Below are 27,481 nucleotides of genomic sequence, written 5' to 3'. Positions count from 1 at the left end.
TTCACCTGTATTTATTTGTACAAACAGCAGACTTTCACAGCACAGCTCCACTCCCCAACAACCTGACTTACAGTAAAGTTTAATCGGCCTGAGGAATTGAAAACAGTTTTTGTGCACTGTTTTTTTTATAGTACTGCAGTTTCACACAGTAGCAAACGAGGCAGGATTTTCCATTTCTAGCCAGCGTCCATTAATTTTGCTGGCTAAAATTATACTGTTTGAGCCTATTGAGATAACATTCAATTTCTTTTATTTTTGAGGATTTTCAAGCTGACTTTTTTTTCCAGCATAATCTTGTAAATCGTGTCTTCAATATGCATAATAGCTACATGCATGATATTGTGCATAAAGACTGAGGCTGAATCCATATGTCCCAGACAGCCTCCTCCCCAGCTGATGATCCATGCAGATACGACATGGCAATAAAGAAAATGCTTCCTCCTTGTACTGCAGTGTAAACATACATAATTGTAAGTGAACAATTGACCATGATTCCAGATTGAATAATGTAGTTAGTTAATAATGTGTGCGTTGAAGATAATGCTTAGTTACTTCTGTTGGTGGTAAGCTTGTTAGCCAGACAACAATTGCAGCTTACAGTAGAGCAGATAAGCACACTGTTTAACCCATACTTTTGTTGTTTTGTTTCTGCTTTTGGAAAGGCTAGAAAAAAAGTTACCACACCCCAAACTCTTAAAAGGTTGAATATCACTCTTACTCTTAATACATACTCATCCACAACACTCTGGCATGTGCGAAACTAAAAGCTCAAACATCCTGCCAGGTCTAAGTCACCATTCTCATTGGTTATATTTACCTCAATAACCTAACAGAATAACCAAGTACAGCTCATACTCGAAACACGCCTGACTCACTGCCATACTGTACTGCAAATATGTTAATTGTTTTACATTTGCTTTCCAACACCTGTGCAAGCCAGATCTTACAACTGATTCAAATGTTTTCAGCTGACTGAATGAATGTTATCTGTTGATATATCATCATCTAGTGATAAGCTGAAGAACCCATCCACGTCTCTCAACTGCTCAACCACAGGGCTGTACATGAAATAGTATGTGAAAATGGTGGGGAGTAGTTTTAAAAGAAAGAGGAAGAAGGTTGAGATTGCACATAGGTCAAACAAACACAGGACTTTCACCTTGGAGACCTGTGTTTGTGTCCTGTGTGACACCACAGGGTCCTGAACAAACTAGCAGTGGCCATGACCATGTGAAGAGACTATAATGGCCTTCTGATCCTACTGATAGGTGCAAGCTTTGGTGAACCCATCCAGTAGGCTGAAAACTACTGATAACGCAGATTCAATAGAGTGATGGCATTCAAAACAGGTGTATCTTCACAATGTTATGGGTACACTGTGTTGTCAACAGACGACATGACAAGAAATACTGCTTCTATTACGGGGTTATCATTTTGTTCCATATTCAGAGTAACATATCATTCATTTATAAAGGAAGGCTACAGCTGCGTCTTGTTATATGTTTATCCAGCGGACCATTCCACCTGTTTAACCAGATTATTCATGGGATACAGGGATGTTCAGTTACTGGGTGTCAAAGGTACTTGTAAACAACCTGAATCAGACCGTAACCAGTGGCAGCCAATGTCCTGGTTACACCATGCATGTAATAGTAAGCATGACACTAGAGCAGGGAAAGACTAAAGACCAGTGTTTTCCATACATAGACCATTGTGTGGTGCTGCACCACACAATCAACACTGAGCGCCACAAATTGTTTCTGGGTTTTTTGTTATTTTTCAACGCACTTTTGAAATATTGTACCGTTTATTCATCTCCCCATAGCACTCTTTCTCCATGTCATTATCGTTCACACACACACACGCACACACACACACACACACACACACACGCACACACACACACACAGACACGCACCTCACTGCAGCCTGCTTGTGTGCCAACAGTCTGCAGTGTGTGTGTGCACAGTTTCGCTCTAACTTCTGGTTGGAGCTGAAATCTGAGCTAGGGATGTAAAGATGCATCTTGAGACAGGTAAAATCCATTAAAATGTGTGAAGATTCAAATAGGTTTAGATGAAAAATGAATAGCATCGCGCTATCTACTTTTGACTTTGTCTGTTGACATTGGTGCAAAGATGGCGGCGAGCTCAGCAGGATGTGCTGGGGCCTGTTTCACAAAGCAGGTTAAAAAAACTCTGAGTCTAACCCTGAACTCTGAGTTGATCTAATCTGAGATAGGAAACTCTGAGTTTTCAGTTTCAGAACAGCAGATTTGCGTTAGGTTGATCAACTGAGAGTAGTTTGACCTGGAGTTAAGCGCGTGCACCACAAGTAAAAAAAGACAGCATCAATGGAGCCCTGATTCGACGAGTCACCATGGCAACGGGGAAGCGAAGGGCTACGCTACAACTGGAATTGGAAATATTAATGCGCTCATACGGTGAGTTTAAGCAGGTTTACACTGCTGCTGCAGCAAAAGAGAGGGAGACGGTGCGGGAGAACATTGCGGCTCGGGTCAGTGCGTAAGTTTAAATGTAGTCCTGTTGCAATCATAATAATATCACAGGGGAAACTGCTTAGGTGGGAGCCTATTAGTTTATTTCATTTAAGTGCAACCCCGCGGGGGAGAAGCGCACTTGGCAGCAGCTTAAGATGAAACATAAAAACATACAGCTATTCAAACAGGTAAAACCTCAGCACAGTCTCATGGTGACGCCTCATTTTGAGCATGTTTTACATGGTAAAGTAAATATTACCGTAAGTGGCTGTTTTTTATACAACATATAAATGTTGTATAAAAAACTCCCATTTGCAAAAAAACGCAGCGCAACACACATTATCTGCTGTGACATAAGAGCATTACTGGTTGTTAATGTTGGAAATGTAAGGAGGGGTGAGATGGACTGTGACATGAAACGGTGTTGTGCGTATTCAGCCCCCTCGCATTATAGGTGATATTCTGGATCAGAAGGCTATATAGGAGTAGTTTATATACCGGTAACCCAACTAAATGCACACACTTTTGAACCTATGAATTGCAAGAAAAGCTGGGATTATATTTAGGAAACGCTAAGTCAAATACATTCAACTTGTTCAAAAGATCCATTTCATTCATTTTGTAATTATGGCTGCAGTATATTAAGTAGTCTATGCGCGGTCTGATAATCATCTCCCGACGAATATTTAATTCTCTTTGGGGCAATGCGTCACCTTCATCCACGGGATCGTTATCAAAAGGACATGCCATGGTAGTGAAATAGTTGCGACCTAATATAACTTCTACTGACTGATGTTTGCAGTGATTTTCTGAAAAACAGACGGAACTATACTACGCCAAAACTCGCCCGCTGACTGAATGAATGAGGAAATCAAACACCGCGTGTGGCTGAAAGAGGGCGGAGACAGAGAGAAACTCAAGGTTTTCAGAGAAAAAGTTTCAGAGAGCATGTTACCATGGTAACTGACCGAGAGGTTAAGTTACCTCTCTTTGTGAAACAGGCTAGAGTTACCCCTCTGTCTCTGGTTTGAGTTACCTCCCTTTGTGAAACGGAAAACTCAGAGTTTCCCTTATTTCAGGGTTAACAGCCTCAGAGTTTTCACTAAACCTGCTTTGTGAAACAGGCCCCTGGTCTGTTTTATCGGAGGTTCTAACTCAGTTTTGTCTTTTGGAAGTGAAATAAGTTGTGTATCTTCATCCACTGATTTCCTGTCCCACGCCAGTGACACAGGCAGGCAGTGGTGCAAAGCAAGTTATTACGTAAATCATTTCACGAATGCCACAAATGAAGGCAACGGAGGCTAGTCTGTGTGTGCAGGTGAAGTGAGACGGCGGATGAGCAGACAGCTGTAGCTGCTGATGGTCGGAGCAGAGAAGAAATTAGCAGTTAAGTTTTAGTAAATGGTTCATATTTCCTGAAGTGGGTTTGTTTCTGTAAACAGCGCCTCTGCTAACAGAATTGTATTCATCATGTGTAAAGGAATATGAATAACCTGAGTTCTCTGTGCTCATGTAAATACCATACCCTAAATATGATCATACGCCTCATAAACTGGATATTCATGTCAATGTAAACGCACTCATTTGTGAATGTGCAGAGATCTCAGCTTCTGAAAATATATGTAGATATGCTGATATTCTTTAAAAAACATGTAAATTCCTAACTACTGTAGGAACACAGGCAAAGCTTTTGTTATTTAAAGGAAAATATATATGTTCAGTTTAACACTAAGAAAGAAAAGGAATTGTGCAATGTTTTGCAGTTTATACCTCAGAAATAATAATTATTTCATTTGAAAAAGAAAAGAGAAGAGAATAGCCTATATATTTTATAGATTTGATCACTTTTTGGTAAAAAAAACCCATCGTTTTGTGAACTCAGTATTCCAATCTTGAGTTTAGTCAGTGTATCCTTACATCCCTACTGATCAGTCTCGTTAAACTGTGTTTAATAATAGGCTTCTGGTCCAGCTGCAGTATTGTTATCGTTACTGTTATTGTTGTCAGGCACCTGGCCTGGTTAAAGATTGTCCAAACAAACACGATAATAAAGCAAAAGAAAATGTTTGTCATTTCCGTCATGGTGCCAAAGAGATATTTGAGTCAAATAAAAAGGTCATTCTGCAGATCAAAGGGACTGGGTGGTTTTAATGTGTCCCACATAAATATATACAAGTGTAACCTAATAGATGTCTTAATCACAGAAATGTCAGCCCGATCACGCTATAAACTTCAGTTCCAAGAAACATTGAAGTTTAAAAAAAGACATATCTTTGCTATACCCATAGACATATAGTTATTTATGTTTGCATATTATGATCCAGATAAAAGCAGTTCACATATCTGTTGTCAGAGTCTGTACAGGAGAGAGGTCAGAGCACCTGCCCCTCAAAAGGTCTCCGTAAGGCCCTGCACCACACATTGCTGGTCGGTAAGAAACACTGAAAGACATTTGGTGAATGTGTGATGCCCCTTTGAGCCATCCTCTTTTTTGACTCATGCTTCCCCACCTCTTACATCTGTTCGTATTTGCAGAGTGAATTATTTTTACAAAAGCCAGTTAGCTTATCAACAGCTTGCATCCAGCTGAACACCCACACTCACGTCTGGTTTCAGAAAACAGGATAAGATCAATTGATTGACTTAAAAAGTAGATTTTCTCTGCCCTTTTTCTCCCTTTCTGTTAAAGGGGAAATGGTTTCGTCAGGCAGACACGCCTGGGGGCACCAAACCCAGCAGGCATCTCAAACAGGCACTAATGTTCTTTTATCACAGAGGAGATTGCCAACTTCTAACTGATAACATCATACCAGTCTTGACAAAATGTGAAGCCCATCTATTCCCAAAAAACACTTCCAATATATTTATAGTCTTATTACAATATCAAAGTGCTCTTTTCCAAACCCCTAGCTGTTCAGTTTCTTTTTCCATATGGCAGTGGACTACAGAACTACAGAATGATGAATAGAAAAGTAATATTCTCATTAATTACTTGACCATGTTGTAAAGGAAATAATCAGTGAACAGAACCGAAATGACATCAACACTGAAACTGACAAGGAATCAATACATGTGTGAGAAAGAGTGCCCAGGTGGAGAGGAGAGTAAATAACATACACAATAAACAACAAATCTGGTAAAACACACACACACACACAAACACACACACACACACACACACACGCAGCCTGACAAAAGGAGCTTATTGATCTCTACTACTCAGTTCCAAAAAATGTCCAAAAATAATATTAATATAATAATTATTACTTTTACTACTGATATTTATTTTCATCCCACCTCTTCAATAGAATAGGGACCCACCCACTTTTAGCATAATATTCTCACTGCTTCCTCTGTCTGTCTTATGTGGACCTTCACACACACACACACACACACGCACACACGCACACACACACACACGCACACATTCTGACCTGGTAGGAGTCAATGGCTTCCCGGTCCAGTGAGCGGCTGACTGACACGTCTCCTGTGTCTATGTCAATGGTGAAGAGGCCTTTGGGATCCTGGTCGGCACCTGGGCCTGTCAGTCGGAAGATATGGGTCCCTAACTTTTCCGTTGAAATAACCTGCAGACATACACATGCACAGAGACATCAACAACTCAAACATTTGTAAGCTGTTCCCCTTTAATTCTGAGGAAGCCTATTTCCAGAGGCCAAACATTGGTGAACAGCTGCCTTTATTTCTTTCCTTTTTCAATGCACAGGGTAATGAAAAACACTTATTAAAATGTTGTTGGTATACATTTAAGCAAAAGTAGCTTACTGCGTCTTGAATGGTGATGCAAATCTGTGATAGCTAGCAATTAAAAATGTATATCAGACAAATCTTTGATACGATTGCATCAGTTTGCAAGAAAGTTAGCATCATTTCACTGAACCCTGGAGGACTGCCATGACTACTTGTTAATGCATGTTAGGATTCCTTTCAGAATAAAGGTTAAATAAATATAAAAATCGTTTCTTCAATAATATGAAGAGTGTTGTTTTTGTCCGGCCAAACTAGCCTCATACAAGAGTGGTGATATTGAGAAGGGCTGCCAAAGTTAGTTGTCAGAATATAAAAATGATATTCTCTCAGACAGGAGTGATCTGACCTAGGGACTTAATGAATAATATACTCACATGGGACTGTCATAGCCAGCAGCATCCAGATAACCCAGCAACAGGAATGGGCAGGTTAAAAAAGAAGCAGAGAAAACACAAAACACAGCACGTTAGATTCACATAGCATCGACAAAACAAGACTCAAAGACCTTGTAGATCTTTGCAGATCCTGAGTTCAGGGCAGATGTAAGAGAGAAAATGACCAAATGACCAAATAATTAACTGAAACTCCCCAAACTTATGTTTGTTATGTGTAGACAAACTTCACAAAGTGTTGCACTTTATAACACATCACATGTAGTTTTTTTTTTCACAGCCCCATCAGGTGAAATTAATAACTTTAAGGATGCCTCTGTTGCATTAAGTGTCCCAGCAAGATATTCCAGTGTATTACATGTTATATCATGTCAATGTCTGCTGTGTAAAAGGTCTACTGACAAGACCATCTAAACACTCCTTGATGAATGATTCCAGAAGAACACAATGTATATTCTGAGTAAGTAGAAATTGTTTGCCATGTTGGAAATATCTGTAGTTTAGATATCATCAGAAAAAGGGGAAAACAACTAGTCTGGCTTTGTACAATGGTTAGAATATATGCCTAACAGCCACTCCAAAGCTTAGTTATTACCACATGATATTTTATTTGATCAATCCATACATTAACGTAGTGTTTTACTGAAGTAATGTGCTGGACTATTTCTCTACTTTTGGGCTGAGCCAAGCCAGCAGTTTCTCCCTCTGTACACTCTGTATACTAAGCTAAAATATAGGGATGAAACGAATACCGGTTAAATGATGAACAATGGTAAATTTCACGACAGTATAGTAGTTAGTATTATTGTTTCAAAAAAATAATTCTAGTGGTGTTGTTACATGCACATTTTATTTGCTGAATTAAAATTGTGTTCATTTAAGCCTGTACTGAGGAAACTTTTCATGAAAAACTTGCTTCTTTAGCAAGCTGAATGACAGTTGCGCTGCAAAACAGAACAACAGCAATGCATAGAACGGGCACGGAAAATGTTGTGAGATTTGTAAGACTAGATCTCACCATTTGAGGATGTGAAAAATAGTTATTTTTACTGTTTTCTTATTTAACATTTGATATGGTTTTCACATATTAGAAGGCATCAGCTATGTTATTATTTTATTGTTTATGCAAACACAAAGTTCAAAATGCTTCCATTTCTGCTTTTATAACACTTGGTGAAATGATTTCAGTGTGTGTATCAGTCAGGGGCGGATGAGGGTGGTTATGGGCCACAAGGCTACAGATTTTCTGTACAGACAATTTTCTCATCTAAGTTTGTAAAAAAAAACTGTGAATTAATGTCTTTAAAATCACAATTTTCTCGTGAGGGTTATAACTGACATACAGTATACACTTATTATGAGAGTGAAAAACAAGAGCCCGATTCTGATTCTAAAGGCATAGCTCAGATTTTTTTGACAGTGTGACTGTATGAGGTACCCAAGCAAGAAAGTTCAGGCAAGGAAGAAAAGAAATATAATAATGTGGACCATGGAGAAGTACTCAAACATACAACCCCGATACAAGGCACTATCCCTTTAAGCGTCATGTGAAGTGCAGACAGGAGGCTTAAGTGCTGACTTTCAGCTTTAAGGTGTTTGATGTTCCTACACTGTTCCACCTTTTGGATGTGAACAGCCTCAAATTAAAGCTGAAAGTCAGAACTTTAACCTCATAATGTTTCCATCATTTCTAGTCCAATAGGCTGGCATACAGAGCCAACACCACAACGTTTCACTGTTTAAATACTTTCGACTGCCAGTGTTTGCTACAACGGGTGCACTCTCATAAACACACACCGTGTTGTCACCATTATGACATCCTTCTAGGCCTCAGCACTGTCGCTGTGTGCCAAGGATGTAAACGGTTCCCCTGCACTGAGCCTCATGATCAGACGGCTGCCATGAGGTCATCTTTAATGAGAGCACACTTCCATGGGATGGCAGCTAAAATGACGGCCTTTCTACTCCTCACTTGAAAGAGCATGGGAGATGAGACTGCAGTGTTACAACCCTATGCCAGACGAAGCTCGGTGCCATTTATTTCGTTGTCCTGCTTCATCTTTATCTCTATTTCCTCTTACTCTTGGGCTCTTTGCTCCACTGCTTGTTAGTTTGTCTAATATGTCCAGCCTTGCTCTTCTGCTAAGGGTCCATATGTCATTATTAATAATAATTTTCAACATCTCTTAACTGCATCCCCCCGCACTCACACAGTGCTCTTTTTGTCTGTCATACTGTACCAGGTGATAAGGGTGAGAAATGTCTTAAGTGTAACAAAAGTAGATACTGTATTTGTGTGTATAATACCTTTATGCTAAAAAAAAATTAGCATCTCTTCTGTCCTCTCTTGCTCTCTTTTTTTCTTTCTTTTCAATTCTCATCCTCCTCTCCATCTTTCTTAGCATGGTTCTTTTCCTTTTTATCACCTACAATCATGTTTTAAGCAATAGTTATATCAAGGGTCCTTTCACTTATTCAGTTGTGTTAGAAACCCCTAATCCTTGAGGTGGCCTGGCTCAGGAGGCTGAGCGGTCATCTAGTAGTCGGAAGGTTCATGGTCGGATTCCCGGCTCTTTTCAGAGAGTATGAAAGTGTCACAAACACACACACACACACACAAATTTAATTGCTGCCATTCAAGACAGAGACATGTCTGAGCAGTAATCACAGTGGCAGCCAGCACCTGCTGAGAGTGACAAACTAGGTCAGGCAAAGGAAGCAAACCAAAAAGAAACCCACAATGAGGTTACGTTAGCATGGTCTTTAGACTGACACTATATGAATCTAGTCCATTTACCATACAGTACGTTTATCAGTGTATGTTTTACATCTTTCAATCTATGTGAGGACATAAACATTGATACAAAAAAACCAACCTACTGTATACACACACACGTGATAACGCACACACTCACAGGTGCAATAACTGCCATTCAGGACATGTCTGAGCAGTGATCACAGTGACAGCCAGCACCTGCTGAGTGACAAACTGGGTCAGAAGAAAACAAACCAATGAATATGAGGAGCAACATTTGTTGGATTCATAGATGGCTCTGCGTTAAACTCCGATGGATGCAAGAAACAAGAACGGACTTACAAGGAGGATTGTCAGGATATGTGAGGACACAGAATGAGAGAAGAGGAAGTAGAGAGTGTGAGGGAGAGATAGCTGATAAAGCCACAGTAACTTCAGCTGAAGAATAACTCAAGTGTCATGAAAAGTTTAGTGTTTAGAACACACACACATACACACACACACCGCACACACACACACACACACACACACAAACACACACACAAACACACACACACACACACACACACACAAAGCTATTTCAATAAAACTACTTGTACGCATGCTGGCAAAGAAACGTGAACCCAGTGGCTTTGTCTCCACTCAATGTCTCCCTCTGTGTGAGTGGGAGGACTGATGGAAGAATCACCTCTTTCTATCAGCTCTCATTACCAGCCGAGCAGACATGAAAGACTGTGGGGCTTGTGATACTGCGGGAAGATGACGGGAGGTGTGGCGCAGCTCCGCAACGCCAAACACCTTTGAGCACACAGAGCGAATAAGCACAAAAAAAAATGGATCGGAGTGTGTAGGTTGATGTGTGTTTAAGCTTAATAGCATCTCCTGCTGATTGCATCCCTGTCAGGTGCCAGGAGGACAACAAACACAGTAATATCATATGGATGTAAAAAAAAACATACAGTGACATCTTAGTTCTTCAAACTTAAGTAACTTCAAATTAAAATTCCGCCCTGCTGAGCAAAGTGTACAATTGAAAGTGTAATCTGGTCAAAATGAAACACCCTTACATTAAATCATTGACATGCTAATTCTGTATACACGCACACACCAGACAAATACACACACTCCCTATGTCCTTGTACTTTTTTAGGGGAGAATGAGGGAAGATTGCAACAACTCCTCTGTGTGTGTGTGTGTGTGTGTGTGTGTGTGTGTGTGTGTGTGTGTGTGTGTGTGTGTGTGTGTGTGTGTGTGTGTGTTGTGTGTATGTGTGTGTGTGTGTGTGTGTGTGTGTGTGTGTGTGTGTGTGTGTGTGTGCGTGTGTGCGTGTCTGTGTGTCTGTCTGTCTGTCTGTCTGCCTGTCTGTCTATGCGTGTGCATGCATGTGTAAGGGAGAGTATACAGTAGCATCCCTCAGTGGTGCTTCTGTTATCCCTATCAAGGTCACATAGCCAGCTGCGTGTGTCTGTACAGGCATGCCAAGCTTGGGCCAGTGCTCCGCCTGATTGTCCTGCCACTCCAGCCTGCTAATAAGAGGGAAGAGGTGAGGTGAAAAGGCCTGGTGAAGATAGCAAGGGTAGAACCGACTGAGTCCTCAGCACAAGAAGATGGGAAAACAATGGCGCTAATTAACTGGCTTTGATTGGTTAGCTAGGCCTACGCTAATCATTACCCATCAGCCGCTTTGTTCTGAGCCAATCACAACAAGCCTGAGAGGGGCAACAATCAAGAGAATCCCTTGTTGGGGAAAAAACATACAAACGTAAGTAGCAAATTAAGTGGCAAGACTGTGTTAAGAGGGTAAGCAGGAACTTAAATTATGCTTTTGAAAAGAAGTTTCACTTCATGCACCTTGTCGCCTCATGTATTTTAGTTTTTTTTAACTTTCTTTCAAGGCAAGAAATTAACATTTTATTTAACACAACTATAAAAAGGGCGTATTTTGCAACTAACTGCAGTTATTTAAGGAAAGTACATGTTAGCTAAAAAGGCACCCATTAAAAATTACAAAAATATACTAGATCAAATACAAAAAAGAAGAATGAGATTTGAATGGAATGCCAGCAGCAATGGAGAAGTGTTACGGCTGCCAGTGTTGGCTTGCTCAGGCAGCATGATGAGCAATCACTCGGTCTTGCTAAAGCTCACACAAGGACTGCATCTCTTTGGCAGTTCACACCCAACAAATCTGTTTTGTTTTTTTATTGCTTCTGCTCTTTTTTAAAGAGCTCCTCTCATCAGAATGGATTTCACATTTGCTCAATGTGTCTTGGGTTCCAGGCATGAATTGGAATTTAAGTCAGACGGTTTTAACTCACCGCTGGCGAACATCCGCCACGAACGGGCATGATTAACATGCTGAACGACAGATGGGGAGAAAAGGCAGGAACTTTCTGGTCTTTCCTAAGACAATTCAGAGAGTCAATTAGACTAAATGATGAGGCCTGCAGGCTGCCTGCTTTCCAGTGTTGTTACATCTCACAACACAGCTTGCTTACTATCTGCTTCTGAGCTCACGTCATATGGTATTGGATGGTTGTTTTTAACCTGACCCAGAAACCTTTATACATTATAGTACCACAAAGTAGAAGTCCACGCTACCTGTGTGTGTGTGTGTGTGTGTGTGTGTGTGTGTGTGTGTGTGTGTGTGTGTGTGTGTGTGTGTGTGTGTTTGCGAGAGGGAGAGAGAAATAGAGAGGGGAAGAGTAGATGGAATAGCGCACACAAAGTTTCTGTATGTTATTAATAACATAGGCTATTCAGAATGCTGCTTTGTCGTTTTTTGACGCTTCCATGGGTCGACTTGCGCATCAACAACTCTAGCGGGATCTAGGGCTACCACTGAGCCACCAGACATAGAGACTACAGTGACATCTGATCTGATGTGTTTCAGTGCACCTTCTGAGCAACATGTTCGATTTCAGTTCAGAAAATGGCCAACTTCACTCATCACTATGAAGCACACTGCACCGCCTATGTTAAAAATTGGGACCAAGCCCTATACAGGTATAGCTTACAGGAATTGTACTGTACGGCTCCTGGAACTGTGCACCTGAAACATGTCAACAAACACAAACATATTCATCAAAGAAAGAGGGGCTGACAGCCATTTTTCAACCCATCCGACTTTGGTCATCACCTGTGATTGGCCTGCCACAAGATTTAATAGAATCCTTGTTTTCTTCACATTGGGAGAATCTCAATTTGAAACCTCCATGAGAAGAAGGAAAGACTGTTCAAACTTGGAGACAGATGCTTGTCATTAGACAACCAAACATTTGTCAGAAAAATCTGACATTGACATTATTAAAAAGTAAAGTGAGATCCTAAACTTTCCACAAACATGAGTAATCCAGCTAAAGTTTCAGACATTTCCCGTTTGCTTCCTACACTCATAACATACAGCTCTGGGAAGATAACAAATGACTCACTGCCACAATATATATTTAGGTAATTACATACTTATATGATCAAAGGTGGACATTTGATGTAAAGGGCCAAGCCTTTAGGAACAGCTCTGGGCGGGGAGGTGAATTTGCCACATTGGGTATTGCAGGAAACGCAATACAGACTATTACATTACAAAATAAAAGGCCATCAAATGAGTAATGCATCTTACACAAACACACTTGAATTACTCCTTGTATTATCAGTATTGTATCCATAGGTTGCCATCAACAGGATCAGTCGGTTATGTGTATGCCAGTTTATGCAAAAATTCAGACAAGAAGTCAGCCGGCACAGCCAGGGAAAGTCTCTAATGTGCACATTCTCATTATGTTTAGCCAGAGAACGGCGCTAGTGAACATACAGGCCTCAAACTTCGGATCCCAGAGGAAGCCTGACAAACCTTTTCAGAATACGTGCCTGATGAGCAATGTTGATTGGAATGAGGCATCCTCTTGGGACATGGTATTGAGGTATCCTCCTGAATACTCAAGCAGCCTAAAAAAATTGGTCCTATCAGCAGCGACTGAAGCGGCATGAACTAAGAGAGAAATTTAAGCATATCAGTTTCATTGCATGCTCCAGCTGCTGTGTGAGTTGTTGTAAGCTATTTACGGGTCCCAGGGGAGGGCAGGGGAGAGACCTCTGTATCAAAACAATTCCGCAGCTAGCAGGAGGTGTGACATAAACAACAAGGTTCTTACCCTTCCCCTGTGAGTCCCGCTGACCGCCAATCCACCCTCATCCCTCCAGCACAAACACACACTCCTCACATATGCATGCACGCTGTCAAACCTTAGCCTTTTGCAATCTCACCTCTCCCTTGCTTCCTACTGCTCATCTCATGGAGAGGGGGGGGGGGCATAAAAAATTAATGGCTGCCATATGGAAATGGTAGGTTGCTTAAGAAGAGGAAAGTTATCGGTGTGGAAAATCAATTTTGCCAAGTTGCCGACATATTGGTAAAATAGCCGGAATTAGCCTGTCTTCTCATGCAAAGCTTACTGTGGAGGGAGGGAAGAAGGATAGAGGAATACAGAGATGAAAAGAGGATGGATGTGATTTGTGACTGGGAAGTTGAGAGAAGAGGGGGAATGTTAGGGGGCTAAAATGAAGGTAGAGATTAAAGATAAGTCATGTCATGTATGTTTGAATATATAAGAGTATTGCGATGGGTATATCTGCAGGTTGCTACCTTACTGTAGAGATAATTTGACTATGGACCAAACCTATCTGCTGACTATGTCTGTTATCTCCCTGCAGTTCACCAGGTAAGGACTCTGCAGAACCCCATGTGGACTACATGGTTGTCCCCAAAAAATAACACAGACAGTTTGACAAATGCACACTCACATATCCCACTGTCAACCCAGTATGTCCAAGCCCTCCAGTTGCTTCAAAATGACCTTGTTGAGTTCAGTGCTGGTGTGAGCTGGAGGCCCCAGGCTTTGTGCTGTGGCCGTGCTCTCCAGGGTACAATTATCTATTATGTGCAGGGCTCAGTATGGAATACCTTTTTTATGAAAGTCTGTGAGGGCATTGAGAGATGTGGTTTATCGCGGAGTGCCCAGTCATATCTACAAGAAAGCTTTTTGACACTTAGAGATACATCAAAGCTTCGTAACACAGAGTAAGATAAATGTAAACCCCACAGGGTCCAAAATGTATGGTTGTTAGTTGACCATTTCTTCTAAGATTACTCAGCTGATCCAATTTACCAGCTGCACAGACTTCTCACCATATAAAATTAAACGATGCAGTTTCTTTCAACAGGAAATTAACTAAAGAGCTATTGGAGGACTTCCATGGGTATCGTAATAAAAAACAATTATTAATCTGCCACCTAAATAAAAAGCTGCCTTGTGTCTTCTTTGGCCTGTTTCACACATGTCAGGCTGGACAAGTAGAATCCTCATTCAGTGAAAAAACAATGAATACATTATCAAAATAAAGTAGCATGCTTTAGAAAACCATGCAGAAAATTGCCCCTCTGAGAATTTAACATGATATCTGAATACATACAAAACTGAGATTCACGTATTTTTACAGCTTTCAGCATCTACTGGGAGTCCCAATGACCTCAGGGCTGATAAAACTTCAGAATTGCAAAGAAACTGATCTTATAGCCTAATAGAATTATATTTTCTCTTGACAAACTCCAATTTGGTAAATTGTATAAACAAGTCTGTCCCCATTGAGAACTTTTGTTTCCCACTAGCAGCTTTTTCTACCTTAAATATGCAGTCCCTGACAAACTGAATGCGTGTATATGAAATTGTTTATTTTAATCCAACTAGTTAATTTAACTCTGCTGTTAAATTCATTCAATACATCAGATGTTAATTTAAAATCATCAGAGTTCTCATGACAAAAAAGGGTCCAAGACACATATAGTATCATAAAAGGAGATAAAAAGATGACAATTAAATCAACAAAAATACAGATGAGGGACAGGCATAAAATTATGCTATGAAAAGTCCTCACAAAGAGATTATAATTGTAGCCACAGTTCCTGATATTTAACACTCTCAAATGATAATAAAGCATCGCTATGCAAGCCTGAGATAATTGTTTCATCATCACCTGCAACACTTCATGAAACAGGTTACCAAGCACTAATATGTTCCTAATGAACCAGTTATTAAGGTTCACACCACCCTTCTTCACCCAAAAATTGAGAATTCCTTCAGATTGGGCCAGTGTTTTCAGTTTGAGGAGGTTATATAAAACATTTTGTGGAACTTTTTATTCAAGCAGGAATAAGGAGTCTGTTCAAGATGGTGAGCAAACTGTTTTTTTTTTGTACAAATAGTTTAACAGCACTTGGCAATGACTTGAATGACCCATTTGATGCGTGTCTTTGATTTGATGTGACAGTAGTTTTCATTTTCTTATATTCCTCTATATAGCTACAGTCACCATTTTTATATTAACCCATAAATTGTCTACGGAGCTGTATAACAGATTAAGGAGAACACCATATATTCCTTTTTGGGGCTGAATAACACCATTGTAAAAAGTCATAAAAATAATATTTTCCGAAACTTTAAATAATGCACATATTGAATCTTTGATCCTTAGGAAATTCTCTCCATTAGGGTTGAGCTTTTTTTGTTGTCATGAAATAGTTCTCATGTAAAACTTGGATGCTGTTAAAGCCTACCTGAGTTTATGATAGGACTATGTGTTTCTTACCCTGCCAATGATCCTGGGGAAGGGAGCTCTCTGGTTCTCAGTTACGATCATAGGGGGAACCAGCAGGGATCTCTTAGATCTGAATGGCAGCGTCTGGCCAGCATCCAGGCTATCCTAAAACACAAAATAAAAGAGAATACATTGTTAAACTTTTAAATAACAATCATTTTACATGTTATGTCTTGCCAAGCCACATTGTGAAGCGTTCCCCCATGTGGTGACATCCCTTCTAATTCTTACACCAACCTTACCTTGTCCAAAATTACTTGTCAGCATCATGTTAGCCATAACCCTCAAACACACACACACATGCAGCAAAAAAAATCGTGTGCAGTTAAAGTGTGCAGTTAAAAAGGTTGAGAATAAAAGTTAAAAACAAGCTTCAAAATGTAATAAATTCAGCCCGTATGTTAAATAAGGACAACGGAGGGTAGTGAAAACAACAACAAAGCATTAAAGGAAGCACAACCAAGACAAAAGGAGATGATAAAACTCAAGAAACGAGATTTGACAAGGTTTTGGCAATCCAATCATGCTGTTCGTGCAGAAGGACCCACCCTGAAATATAATTTTTGCTCTTGAGAGTACAATAGCATAATCTAATATCATCTTCCAACCTTGTGCTGCTGTCAACAAAGATGTGGTTGTTACTGTATAAGAGAGATTTCCTCCTCTCTTATTCACTTTAAAAAACTGATACAGTGACTGTAGGTCCCCTGTGCTTGGATATTGATGAAAATAAAGTTGTCACTAGCACGCACGCACACACGCACGCACGCACGCACACACGCACACACGCACACACACACACAGAGAGGTTATAATCTCTCCACCTAGTCCTGGGTCTTCCCTGAGGCCTCCTCCCAGCTGGACGTGCCTGGAACACCTCCCTAGGGAAGCCCCAGAAACTTTGAACTGCTGGTTTTCATTGTTTTAGCATAATTTTGTCAGGTTAAGGTTGTCAAAAGTCAAAGTATATTTTTCAATAGCACATATTTCAACAGGGATGAAAAGAGATATCTACAATAGATAGTATCGAAAGTACCAAAGCTATGGTATAAAAAAACAGATGTCAGATGTTCAACCTGAGGCTGCCCAAATGAAACAAGAAAAAAAAAAAACTTTTACTTTCTGTTCATGTGTGTTCAGTGACATTTTCTGAACCAGCGCTGTGTGCTGGTTGTCAATAAAGTTGAGTTAATGTTATTTCAGTCTACTCAGATGCTACTATGGTACTTATCATTAAGTGCTTATCATTACTGCTAACAATGCCCATGACTTGTAAGCTACAATTTCCTGTGTGAGTTTGTTTACCTTGTCTCTCTTTACCCTGCCAGGACACATTACAGCATGTATCACATTTTCTGTAAAAAAACAAAACAAAAAAAATATAACCAAAAAAAAAAACACTTCAACATTATTTTTGACAGCAAGAAGGGATCCTATCCAGTTTGATTTTTACAGAGAACCTTCTTAACAATGAACTGATCTTCATCATGTAACCACAATTGTTTGTCCACAAATGTATTGTGCTGCTTAAATGATAGAACAAAGAGAGTGAAAGAAACAATACAGCAACAAGCCCTGCCATGAAGCCCTGGTTAAAGTGACAACACAGTTTCAATATGAAAGGGAAAATACTGACTAGAGGTTATTGTGGTTTCATTTGCAATGCAAATAGTCTCTTTTGTCCTTCATCTTTATATAGCCTATAGCCTGTACAACCCTTTATTGACAATGTGCAGTGCTCTCGGATGCGGTGGTAGTGTGCGTGTGTGTGTGTGTGTGTGTGTGTGTGTGTGTGTGTGTGTGTGTGTGTGTGTGTGTGTGTGTACAGGGGACTGTTTGCGTGTTTACTGTTCACACTCCTGTTCTTGGCTGACAGGGACTCTCACCCCTGTCAGAATGACGAAAAAAGAACAGGTAGGAGGGGAAAACTGAGCCATTTGTTTACAGCACAGTGCCAACGCTCAGACAGAGAGGGCAACAGCAAACACTCTCACCACTAACCGCCTCACCCATCCATCCCTCCCGAACTATAGAGGTCAGAGAGAACACAATGACTCAGTAATCTAAAACACAACCCAACCAGAACAAATCAAAGTCTCTGATATGGGCAATGTTATCAAACCCACTGGCGGATGACCTTCCAAATGTCAAAGATAGAAATCTAAAACTGGACCTGAAACGGTTAAACAGAACACTGCACAAAGCTGTGGGAAATTATGAGACACATTTGTGTCTAAAGAGCACGGTCAGTGGTGTGTGTACATGTAGGTGACCTGTTCACAAGCGTGTTGATGGACTTTCAAGCAAAAATACGGCTGAAGTCTGAAGCCCAGGGATCAGCGCATCAATCCCATCTTGCACAGGTCTCAGCTTTGAGATATTTGTAAAGGAGGGGAAGAAGAGCTGGGAGGCAAAGAGGTGCCATGATGAGACTGGTGACAGGGGTAAGAGCTAAGATAGATCATGCTGTCAAATCCATGTCTTCACCAAGCTGAGATACAGTGAATGTGGAGGGGGAGTGATGGCACTTCAAAATCTATATGTTCTGCAGGTGGATCAGTACAGTGAGATGCACTGACCAATATGTTCAACCAGACCGTCCTCTCCCAAAACACAATCTTACAGCAAGCAGCTTATAACGTCTTATATTTTCGCTTGTTGTTATGTTGTGTTCACACTAAACACGAATGGCGCAAATACAATTACTTCAGACACTTGTATTGCGCCGCTTACTCACATTTGTCACATTTTTCATCATCGCTTCATTCGCGTCTATCACATGTAGCAGCCGAGGAGGCTAGCTAACTGAAGCTAACCCCCGGCTCATCCTACTCTGCTGGCAGAGTAGGCCCCCGGCAAAATGGATGCCTAAAGGCACATTTTTGCCATCCACAGTTCAAAGTCATATCCATTATATCATATCCACAGGAACAGACTGTGTTCCCCCTTTTTTCTATGTCCATGACTGCAACAATAGCGGCTTTGTTGAGCCCCTAGATGTCTCAGGGAGAACTTTGATGACGCTTACCGCAATCTCAAAGCTCATTGGCTGTCGTGGCACGATGTCGCCAGAAAAGTACAATATTTTTAACTTTATTTGCATCGCTTCAGACGCGCAAGATGCTTCATTCGTGCCAGACACTTCTTTCGTTTGCGTGTCGCCCCATTCGCGTTGCCTCCGCCTGGAGCGTCATTTACATGATTTTCAATGTAGAGTTGTCGCTCAATTTGCGTCTGTCGCGTTTATCGCGTTTGGTGTGAACGCCCCATCAGGCAGCAAACTTTAGTGGCTTCAGTTGTTAGGGAACAAACAAGGGAGTGAGGTGACATATGCTGTGTCCCAAATCTAAGGTGAACAGATTTCTGGGACAAAATCCAGGGACATTTTTGGTTCAGAGGCATAATGTGATTTGTGGTGCATAAAAACTGAACACTGCCTCTCCATGTTTAGTTCTGACTAGTTCTGTCCTAAACCATTCAGTGCTTAGTAAACCAACAGATGTATTTTGAAATCAATTCATGGAGCCAGTGTAAAGATCTGAGGACTGGAGTGATATGTTCAACTTTGTTGGTCTTAGTGAGGACTCGAGCAGCAGCGTTCTGGATTTACTTCAGCTGTCTTATGGACTTTTTAGGGAGACCTGTAAAGACACTGTTACAGTAGTCGAGCCTGCTGAAGCTAAATGCATGGACAAGTTTTTCTAAGTCCTGCTGACACATAAGTCCTTTAATCCTTGATATATTCTTTAGGTGATAGTCGGCTGACTTTGTAATTGTTTTAATGTGGCTGTTCAGTTCAGGTCTGAGTCCATGATTACACCTAGGTTTCTGGCTTGGTTTGTGGTTTTTAGCATTACTGCTTGAAGTTGGGTGCTGACTTTTGATCGTTCTTCCTTGGCTCCAAAAACAATAATTTCAGTTTTTTTCTTTGTTTCATTGGAGAAAATTCTGCTCCATCCAATCGTTGATTTGCTTCATGCATCTGCTCAGTGCTTGTATTAGACTACTAGAATACTCGCCTGGTGATATAGTTTTGTATATTTGTGTGTCATCTGCATAGCTGTGGTAATATATGTTGTTGTTTTTCTTGATCTGAGCCAGTGGCAGCATGTAGATATTAAACAGAAGAGGCCCCAGAATGGAGCCTTGGGGAACTCCGTATAACTTTTTGTCCGCTCAGTTGTGTATTTACCTGTAACTGCCCAAAGTTATAGGTACAAGCTGCCTGAAGGGAAAATAATATTCTACCACTCAGCTATTTCACCAATCAAAATACCAGAAGTATAGGCATTCTGCCCTGAGCTCTGGGCTGGCGGTGCTTGTTTTGGCTGGCTTTAGCCTGTGCAAGTCATAGTGTGCGCAACTATACATGTTGTGTGATCAACATTGACATTTTTTAATTTTTTTTATTTTCCACACACACAAACAGCCAAACCGTTGAGTGCGGATCGATGGACACTCAACACCCTCAATTACAGCCAATTTGTCTATATGGCGGAATAGGCGGGACTTAATTCAAACTGGAAAATGGCGGAAACAACGGAGCAACAGACCGGCAACAAATACAGTAAACACTGATTCACTTTATGAATGTAAAAAGAGGTACACTAGGATTTTTGGCGGTTTGCTGAGTCTGAGTTGTTGGAAAAGCTTTTGTCAAAATAAACAAAAGAAGACATGTCCGATAAGTGCAGGGCAGCAGTATGTGATTTGAGACAGAAATTGCTGGGGTAATTGAGTAAACTGATCATGTCAGTACATAGGGCACACAAGTCAGTACACTCACTGCAGACCGCGATTTGAGACCAAGCCATAGTTACTGTATAAGAAGGAAGGTTGGGGTGGTGGATGGTTCAAACAAACACTGTACTTTCAAGCAGGAAACTAGAGCTGTGTCCATGTGAAACCAAAAGTCAATGGTGACTTTTTTTTAGTTCACCAAATTATGTCCGTGACTAATTTTAAGCTAATAAAAGATCTTCTTTGTTCCAACCCTAACCACGTATTTTGGTTGCCTAAACTTAACCACATGGTGTGGTTACCTAAACTCAAGGAGTTCCATTGCACAATGCTAAATACAGTCATGCGCAACTGTCGCATGATCACCACATTTTAAACCAGTTGAACCGTCTCATTTGTTGCTTCTGCAGTAATTAATCGATCACCCTATTATGTTGATGAGGTATGAGGATAAGTACTCACCTGAATACCTGTTGTGCCATGGGACATTCTACGTTCCATCCTCAACAGCTCTCCCTCATTCTTTTCTCTCACTTATCAATATCTTTTCTTCACACTTTCTCTCCCTGCAGTCTGCATGTGTGATAAATAGTGTTCTTACAGCTTGGTGACATCGTAAGAAAAGGAAGCCATAAATCTTTAATGTGTCCTGTTCATAAATTACTGCCGCACCATCAACCCTGATCCAGCCTTAATACATTTGCTTCTCTCTCTGTCTCTCAAATGATCATTAGGGCATTTCAGTGTCCTGAGTTGAAAGTGTCATGACAATGAAAAAGTCTTGTGAAGAAGATTAGAATATGTTTGACCGGTCAGAAAAGAGCGCATGTTTACGGCATTTATATGCAGATATACTGTAATACAGTAAACGCGTAAGATTATGCGTCCCTGCGTGTGTGAGGGAGAGAAATATGGAGCTTTTGTCATTGTCATCTGAATGCAGAGTTACTGTGGCAGTAAAGTCCCGTCCTTGTCCATTCTGCCATTCTCACTCTCAATGCTATATTGAGAAGTGTCATTACTCATTCCTGACAATGCAGTGGTGTCACAGTGAGAAATGGATAATATTAAGGCCAGCACCAGCCAGTGGTTACAGGGATGTACAGCTGTTCAATGTGGAATAAACACTCCGATATGCAGCCAGGTCATGCAATTAGTCAGTTATCCTAATACACCTAATACAAGCTCACATATGATAGTGTCAGCATTACATAATACATCCTTCGGTGTGGTTGTTGACAGCACAATGTGACATACTTTGTTAGAGTATAATTAAGGAAGCATAAACACTTTTCATCTTAGTCAATTGGAATACATTGAGACCCTGATGACTAATGGTTACTTCAAATATTCAGTTAGTTGAATTAATTAATACTGTGCCAAAGTGATTATAATGTATATGTGTGTGTACACTTGCACCTGCACAGTGTGCAGTAGAAAAAACTCCAAACACAACTGTTTCAAAACAAGCTCATTATAAAATGAGGCCATGCAAAACTGATCCTATTAGACGTACATTGAACATATTTACACAAACATTGTGCACAACAAATGCTCAGTCCGATAAATTGTCTTCATATAACATTCTTCAGGTGTAAAAGCATTTTTCTATACTGTATGCAATGTCTTATTCAAACACAAGCTCTTCTCTTTCAAGGACACCCTGATTACAGTATATATATAAGCAATAAAAACAGTGCAAACGAGTTCGAAACTTACACTATACATTTAACAACAAGCCAAAGAAAACATATGCGTTCACATTGCTGTATGAACGACAGAGAGGCTTTAAAATGATAAACGGAGATAAGCTTGTCTAATTCAGTTGATTTATATCTTTTTTGAAGCACATCTTGTCAGCAAGCCAGAAACAAAGGTATTTGAGTGGATACTCTTTCAATATCAAACATTTGAAGAATACACCATACATCTCTGACCTTTCAACACATCCTCGAACTCCCTAAACAACATATAGTATGACCATTTTATTCAACACTGTGAAACTGTCATGTGGTTACGTTTACGTAAAGATCAAGGTTTATGGTAAAGCGGGTGCTCCAGCCCTAATTACTATGGCTACTAGAGGTCGTTGCCTAACAATAAATGTCAATATGGGTCGCAATAAGATGATTGCACAATATGGCTGTTTGTTTGGTGATGACAGTCTGGAACGTTAAGACTTCTATAAGTCAAATTGATTAAAACCAATCTATTGAAACTGTCTTTGCTGTCCTCTTCGTTGCAAAATTGACGGATTTTAGTCTTTATGAAATGTGAGAAAAAGCATTATTTCAATTAGAAGGTTTGTTTTGCTGCTTTTGTAAATCAACATGACGTTAAGCACTCCAATTCCCTCTCCAGTACTTGCTCCCACTCATAAAAAAGCCAGCAAACGACATATAAGTTACCTGATATATTAAACCATTTCAGCAAAAGATGGAGGAGCAGAAGTAAAAACAGAGAGACAATAGACAAAGGCAGTAAATAGAATTTACAAATGACAGCTAGAGAACAAGCTAAAGAGAGATAGTGTGAGTGGAATGGAGACCCAGAGAGGAAGATTATTTGTGTTTTGTTGCTCAATGTGAGATGTGCCGTGGTTGCAACATGTCACTTCTTAGTCATCCCCCTTAAAAGCTTGGTTAGAGAAAATCTATTTGCCATTTCAGGATGAGGATTTTGCCCGGGATGCAATATTACATTTCATTGAGTGCAAAAAAATAAATAAATGCAATAAACATAACAAAAGCAAAATAAATAGGCTTTTGGACTAAGGCACCATTCAAATATAACAACTGATAAGAGGCTTAATACTCCCCCTGAAGGTACGGGAATGTTCTGCATAACTGTTGTTCTGTACAACACAACCAAATAACATGGAATAATTTGCACAAACTAGTCCATATCTTGGAGCATGCATTTGTTAAATTGAAATGCATTCTTCCATTAATTCACATATTGATTGGTCGCAAAAAGGGGAATAAATTACTCTTTGAATTCAGGGTTTTGCTCATAATAGGAATCATTCATCAGCTGCCTCTCTCTAGCAACAGCGAACTAGCACCTTGCATAGAGGAATTAAAAACTGATTCTCTCCACCTTTGCTCACAGTGCCTATCAATTATCACCAGCCAATACTTCCTGTCAGGATAACATTAGTTATGCCAATAAATTCACCATGGAATGTTTCCGCTCTGCGTTAGAGAGGAAACAAAGCAAGGTTTAGGCAAATACAAAATCTTACTTTGGTAGGAGCATAACAAAGAGATTTCATTACTAAAACACAATTTAAAAACAGAAACTCGTCCAATAATTGAAAACAGGGAAGAGGCATCAAGGCAGCTTAAAAACCATGAGTACTATCTCAGATATGTAATTTAAAGCTCAATTTCCCAGTGTAGTCAGTGTTGTCAGCAGCCATTCTGCAAGTCAAACCATTGGTTTATTGAAACAAGCTTCTAAATATGCCATGAGTTAGTTACAGATTCTTTAGAAGCTTCTGTAGCTCTGAAATCATGTTTGATGGGCCACTTGAGACAGTGCTGAAGTGTGGGGTGGGGGAGTGTGGGGGAAACTACAGGATACGGACAGAGAGTGGGACAATAGATGTTCTGATGTATGAGTCCCAGAGCATGAGGAGTTTCAGCACATTAATTGATATAGAAATAATGAGAGCTTTTAACCACCCTGCCCCCTGAGAGGACTATTTCTCTCTCATATCATTCTTTAAGCTTTAGGATGCCTTCCTCACTCCTCTGACAATCTTTTTTTTCATCTTTGTTTCTCTCTCTACCCTTTGCCTAATTCATGCACTGTGACTGTGTGTGCTCTGTAATTAACAGTTAAGTAAATCTATTTTAGGGAAAACAGACATTACAGCATTTGTCCAAAGGAAAGATAAAATACTTGATCAAGATCCCTTGATACAGCTTGATGACAGCAGAAATTTAATGAAAGACAAAATGGTTTAAAATGTGATAATAATGTGCTGCATGTTCAAACTATCAAACTGTATGTTCAAGTTTTTTGTTGTCCAAGCGTAACATTCTGTAGCACCTCCTCAAGAACAATTCCATTAAAAAAAAAAAAACAGCTTTATGTCTCATTTTTGTAGTTTTGACCATCTCTCCTTGGTAGTCATAACACAATTTGTCACAATTTGTCTGATCTTCTAATTGCTTCATATTCCTCCAGACTTCATTGTAGCAAAAATCCCTACGTTCCCAGATCCCAACAATCACTTTAGTCAATACAATGTTAATTTAGCCCATAAAAAAGAGTGCCAAAGCTAATAAAAACAGTATCCAAGTTAGATTAAACCACAATCCCCCTTCAGTAAGTGACTACACATCTAAATGCTTGATAGCAAATAGAATTCACATTAATTATTTCTAAGTATACTGAACTATACAGTGTAATAAGACCAAGAGTCTACAGCCACACTAGCAGCTTTGTTGTTTCCACCAAAAGCTTAAGGTTGCTCTTAGGCACAGCAGTGCATTGAGCTTAATGCTCACAGAAAGAGCTACAGTCAAGACCAATTTAATCACTTCCAAATCAAGTCTAAGATTAGGTCCAGTAAATCCGAGTCAAGACCAAGTTCATAAAAACCAAGTCAAGACTGAGGGTACGTCCACACGATTGAAAACAACCTTTTTTTTCTCTGTTGTTCTTAAAAAGTTTTCCGTTCACAGGGACTTGACTCAAGAAATATCTGCATCCACACGAAACCAGTGAAATCGGCTAAAACCGCTGCAATACACATGCCAGGCCTGGATGTGGCGCTGTTACTGCCACAGAAATACACCAACAAGGAGAAGAAGATCGGAAGAGCCGCTGTTGTGTATAATCATAGTACAAACACCAGAGACGTTCTTGCCAAATCTGGCGATTTCCCAAATCCCATCCTATAGAGAAATCTAGCGACAGTTGCTGGTGTTATTGGAGACATTAATGATGTTTTGGACTCTGATGCACGAATCACTCTGTAGTCACTCCTAAACGTGAAGCCAGTGCTGCTGTGTGCCCATTCCTCGTCTCAAAGCACTCACAGTTGGCCATGGTCTCGCTACTTTTTGCAACCTTCTTGGCAGCTTTATTTATAAAAAGCTACTAGCAACCAATTCAGCGACTTATCTTATCTTATCTAATCTTTGATCCAACGTAAAACTAATCACTGAAAAGCATTTAAGCAGCGTTCTATACAACCAATCCCAAAACAGCACTTAGCAAGGAACAACTTATCAAGTTCTCGATAGCCTAGTCCAAGACTATTCCAAAACATAAATAAGTAGTTTCAAAACCAGACTTGGCATTCCTTTAAAAAGTTGTTGAGACAATGTCAATCTCATGGTACACACACACACACACGCACGCGCACACACACACACACACACACACACACACACACACACACACACACACACACACACACACACACACACACACACACACACGCACATACACACACAAACACACACACACACACACATCAGTCACATTTGTCACTAGAAACTTCACTTCCCACAGATGACTTGCCAAAAGAGTAATTCACTTATACCGTCAATGACTTGCCAAGGTAATACCCATGGACTAGGTAACCGAATAAACGATGGTGAGAGGCACAAACAAATGAGTCACTTCATGCTGAAGGAGATGGAGACATTCATTATGCCCTGGGCTGGAGGAATTGTAGCAGCAGGACTCTGAGCACTGCAGCAGGAAGACAGATGATCTCTGAGAGAATGAAGGGAACACCAACTGTACCTGCAGCCCCTGGAAACTTGTCCTAATCAACTTAGTGTATTTGCACTAAACAGAAGGGGTAGTTAGGTATATGGAGGATATGAATGTGGGACAATGGTGTTTATTTAGATGCAGAGAGTTTTATAAGGCAGTATATTTGCTGGCTACAGAAACACATTTCACAAACGAAAATGACACATTTGCAGAGAGCTCAGTGTTGGGCTACAGGCTTACTGGCCAAATTCCTATATAATTGGAACTGGCCAGTGTAGTACTTACGGCACCAAACCCTGTCAAAATGTTACAGTTGTTTTAGTTGCCCTGTAGAAAAGTATTTCCTATCCTCCTTCCTCCCATGTGACCTCATATGAATAATGATTTAAATAACAAGAATTGTCTCCACACAGCAGTGCCGTGCAAAGGGGTGGTTGCCCTCTTGTGGCCCAATTATTGAAAAATGCGTGCTAAAGTGCCCTCTAGGAGCTAAAACACATGCTAAAGTGTTCTCTTGGGAGCCGAAACTTGGGCTTAAGTGCCCTCTAGGAGGCGAAACCTGTACTAAAGTGCCCTCTTCAGTGTCGAGGACGCGCTTTATGTGTCCTTTTTTTCCCCTTTTCGCCCCTGCCCTTTTAAAAAGTCTGTGCACGCCACTGCATCTGGGTATTTTTATCAAAGTTTAAGTGGTTTCAATTTACTATTTTATTCAAGAAAGAATTTCACCAAACTGTCTAAGAGCACGTTTAAAGCATATGTGAGAACCACAGCGGACACCTTTACACATCATTCACATTCGCTCGGACATTCCAAAGCATCACGGGTCTTTTCCAGGGCTTAACATTTGTAAGTGTCAGTAACCTGGATATCTGGATCAATAATCTAGACTGTCTATCATCAAACATTAACTCTGTCGGCCTGTGGCAGATTTAG

At 40.3% G+C, this 27,481-nt stretch overlaps 1 protein-coding gene across 1 annotated transcript in view; it reads right to left on the bottom strand.

Annotated features, from left to right (window-relative positions):
* The window catches only part of cdh13 (cadherin 13, H-cadherin (heart)), a gene marked incomplete at its 5' end in the record, with an annotated part of 302,811 nt that overhangs the window by 238,373 nt on the left and 36,957 nt on the right, over positions 1 to 27,481 (bottom strand). The window contains 2 exons of the mRNA XM_083916469.1: positions 5,935 to 6,087; positions 16,061 to 16,174. Coding sequence (XP_083772595.1) covers positions 5,935 to 6,087; positions 16,061 to 16,174 — 267 coding nt within the window. The remainder of the gene's footprint in view (positions 1 to 5,934; positions 6,088 to 16,060; positions 16,175 to 27,481) is intronic.

Source organism: Echiichthys vipera, assembly GCF_963691815.1.
Source record: "Echiichthys vipera genome assembly, chromosome: 7".
Lineage (NCBI taxonomy): Eukaryota > Metazoa > Chordata > Actinopteri > Perciformes > Trachinidae > Echiichthys > Echiichthys vipera.
This window is presented reverse-complemented; position numbering and strand designations above follow the sequence as displayed.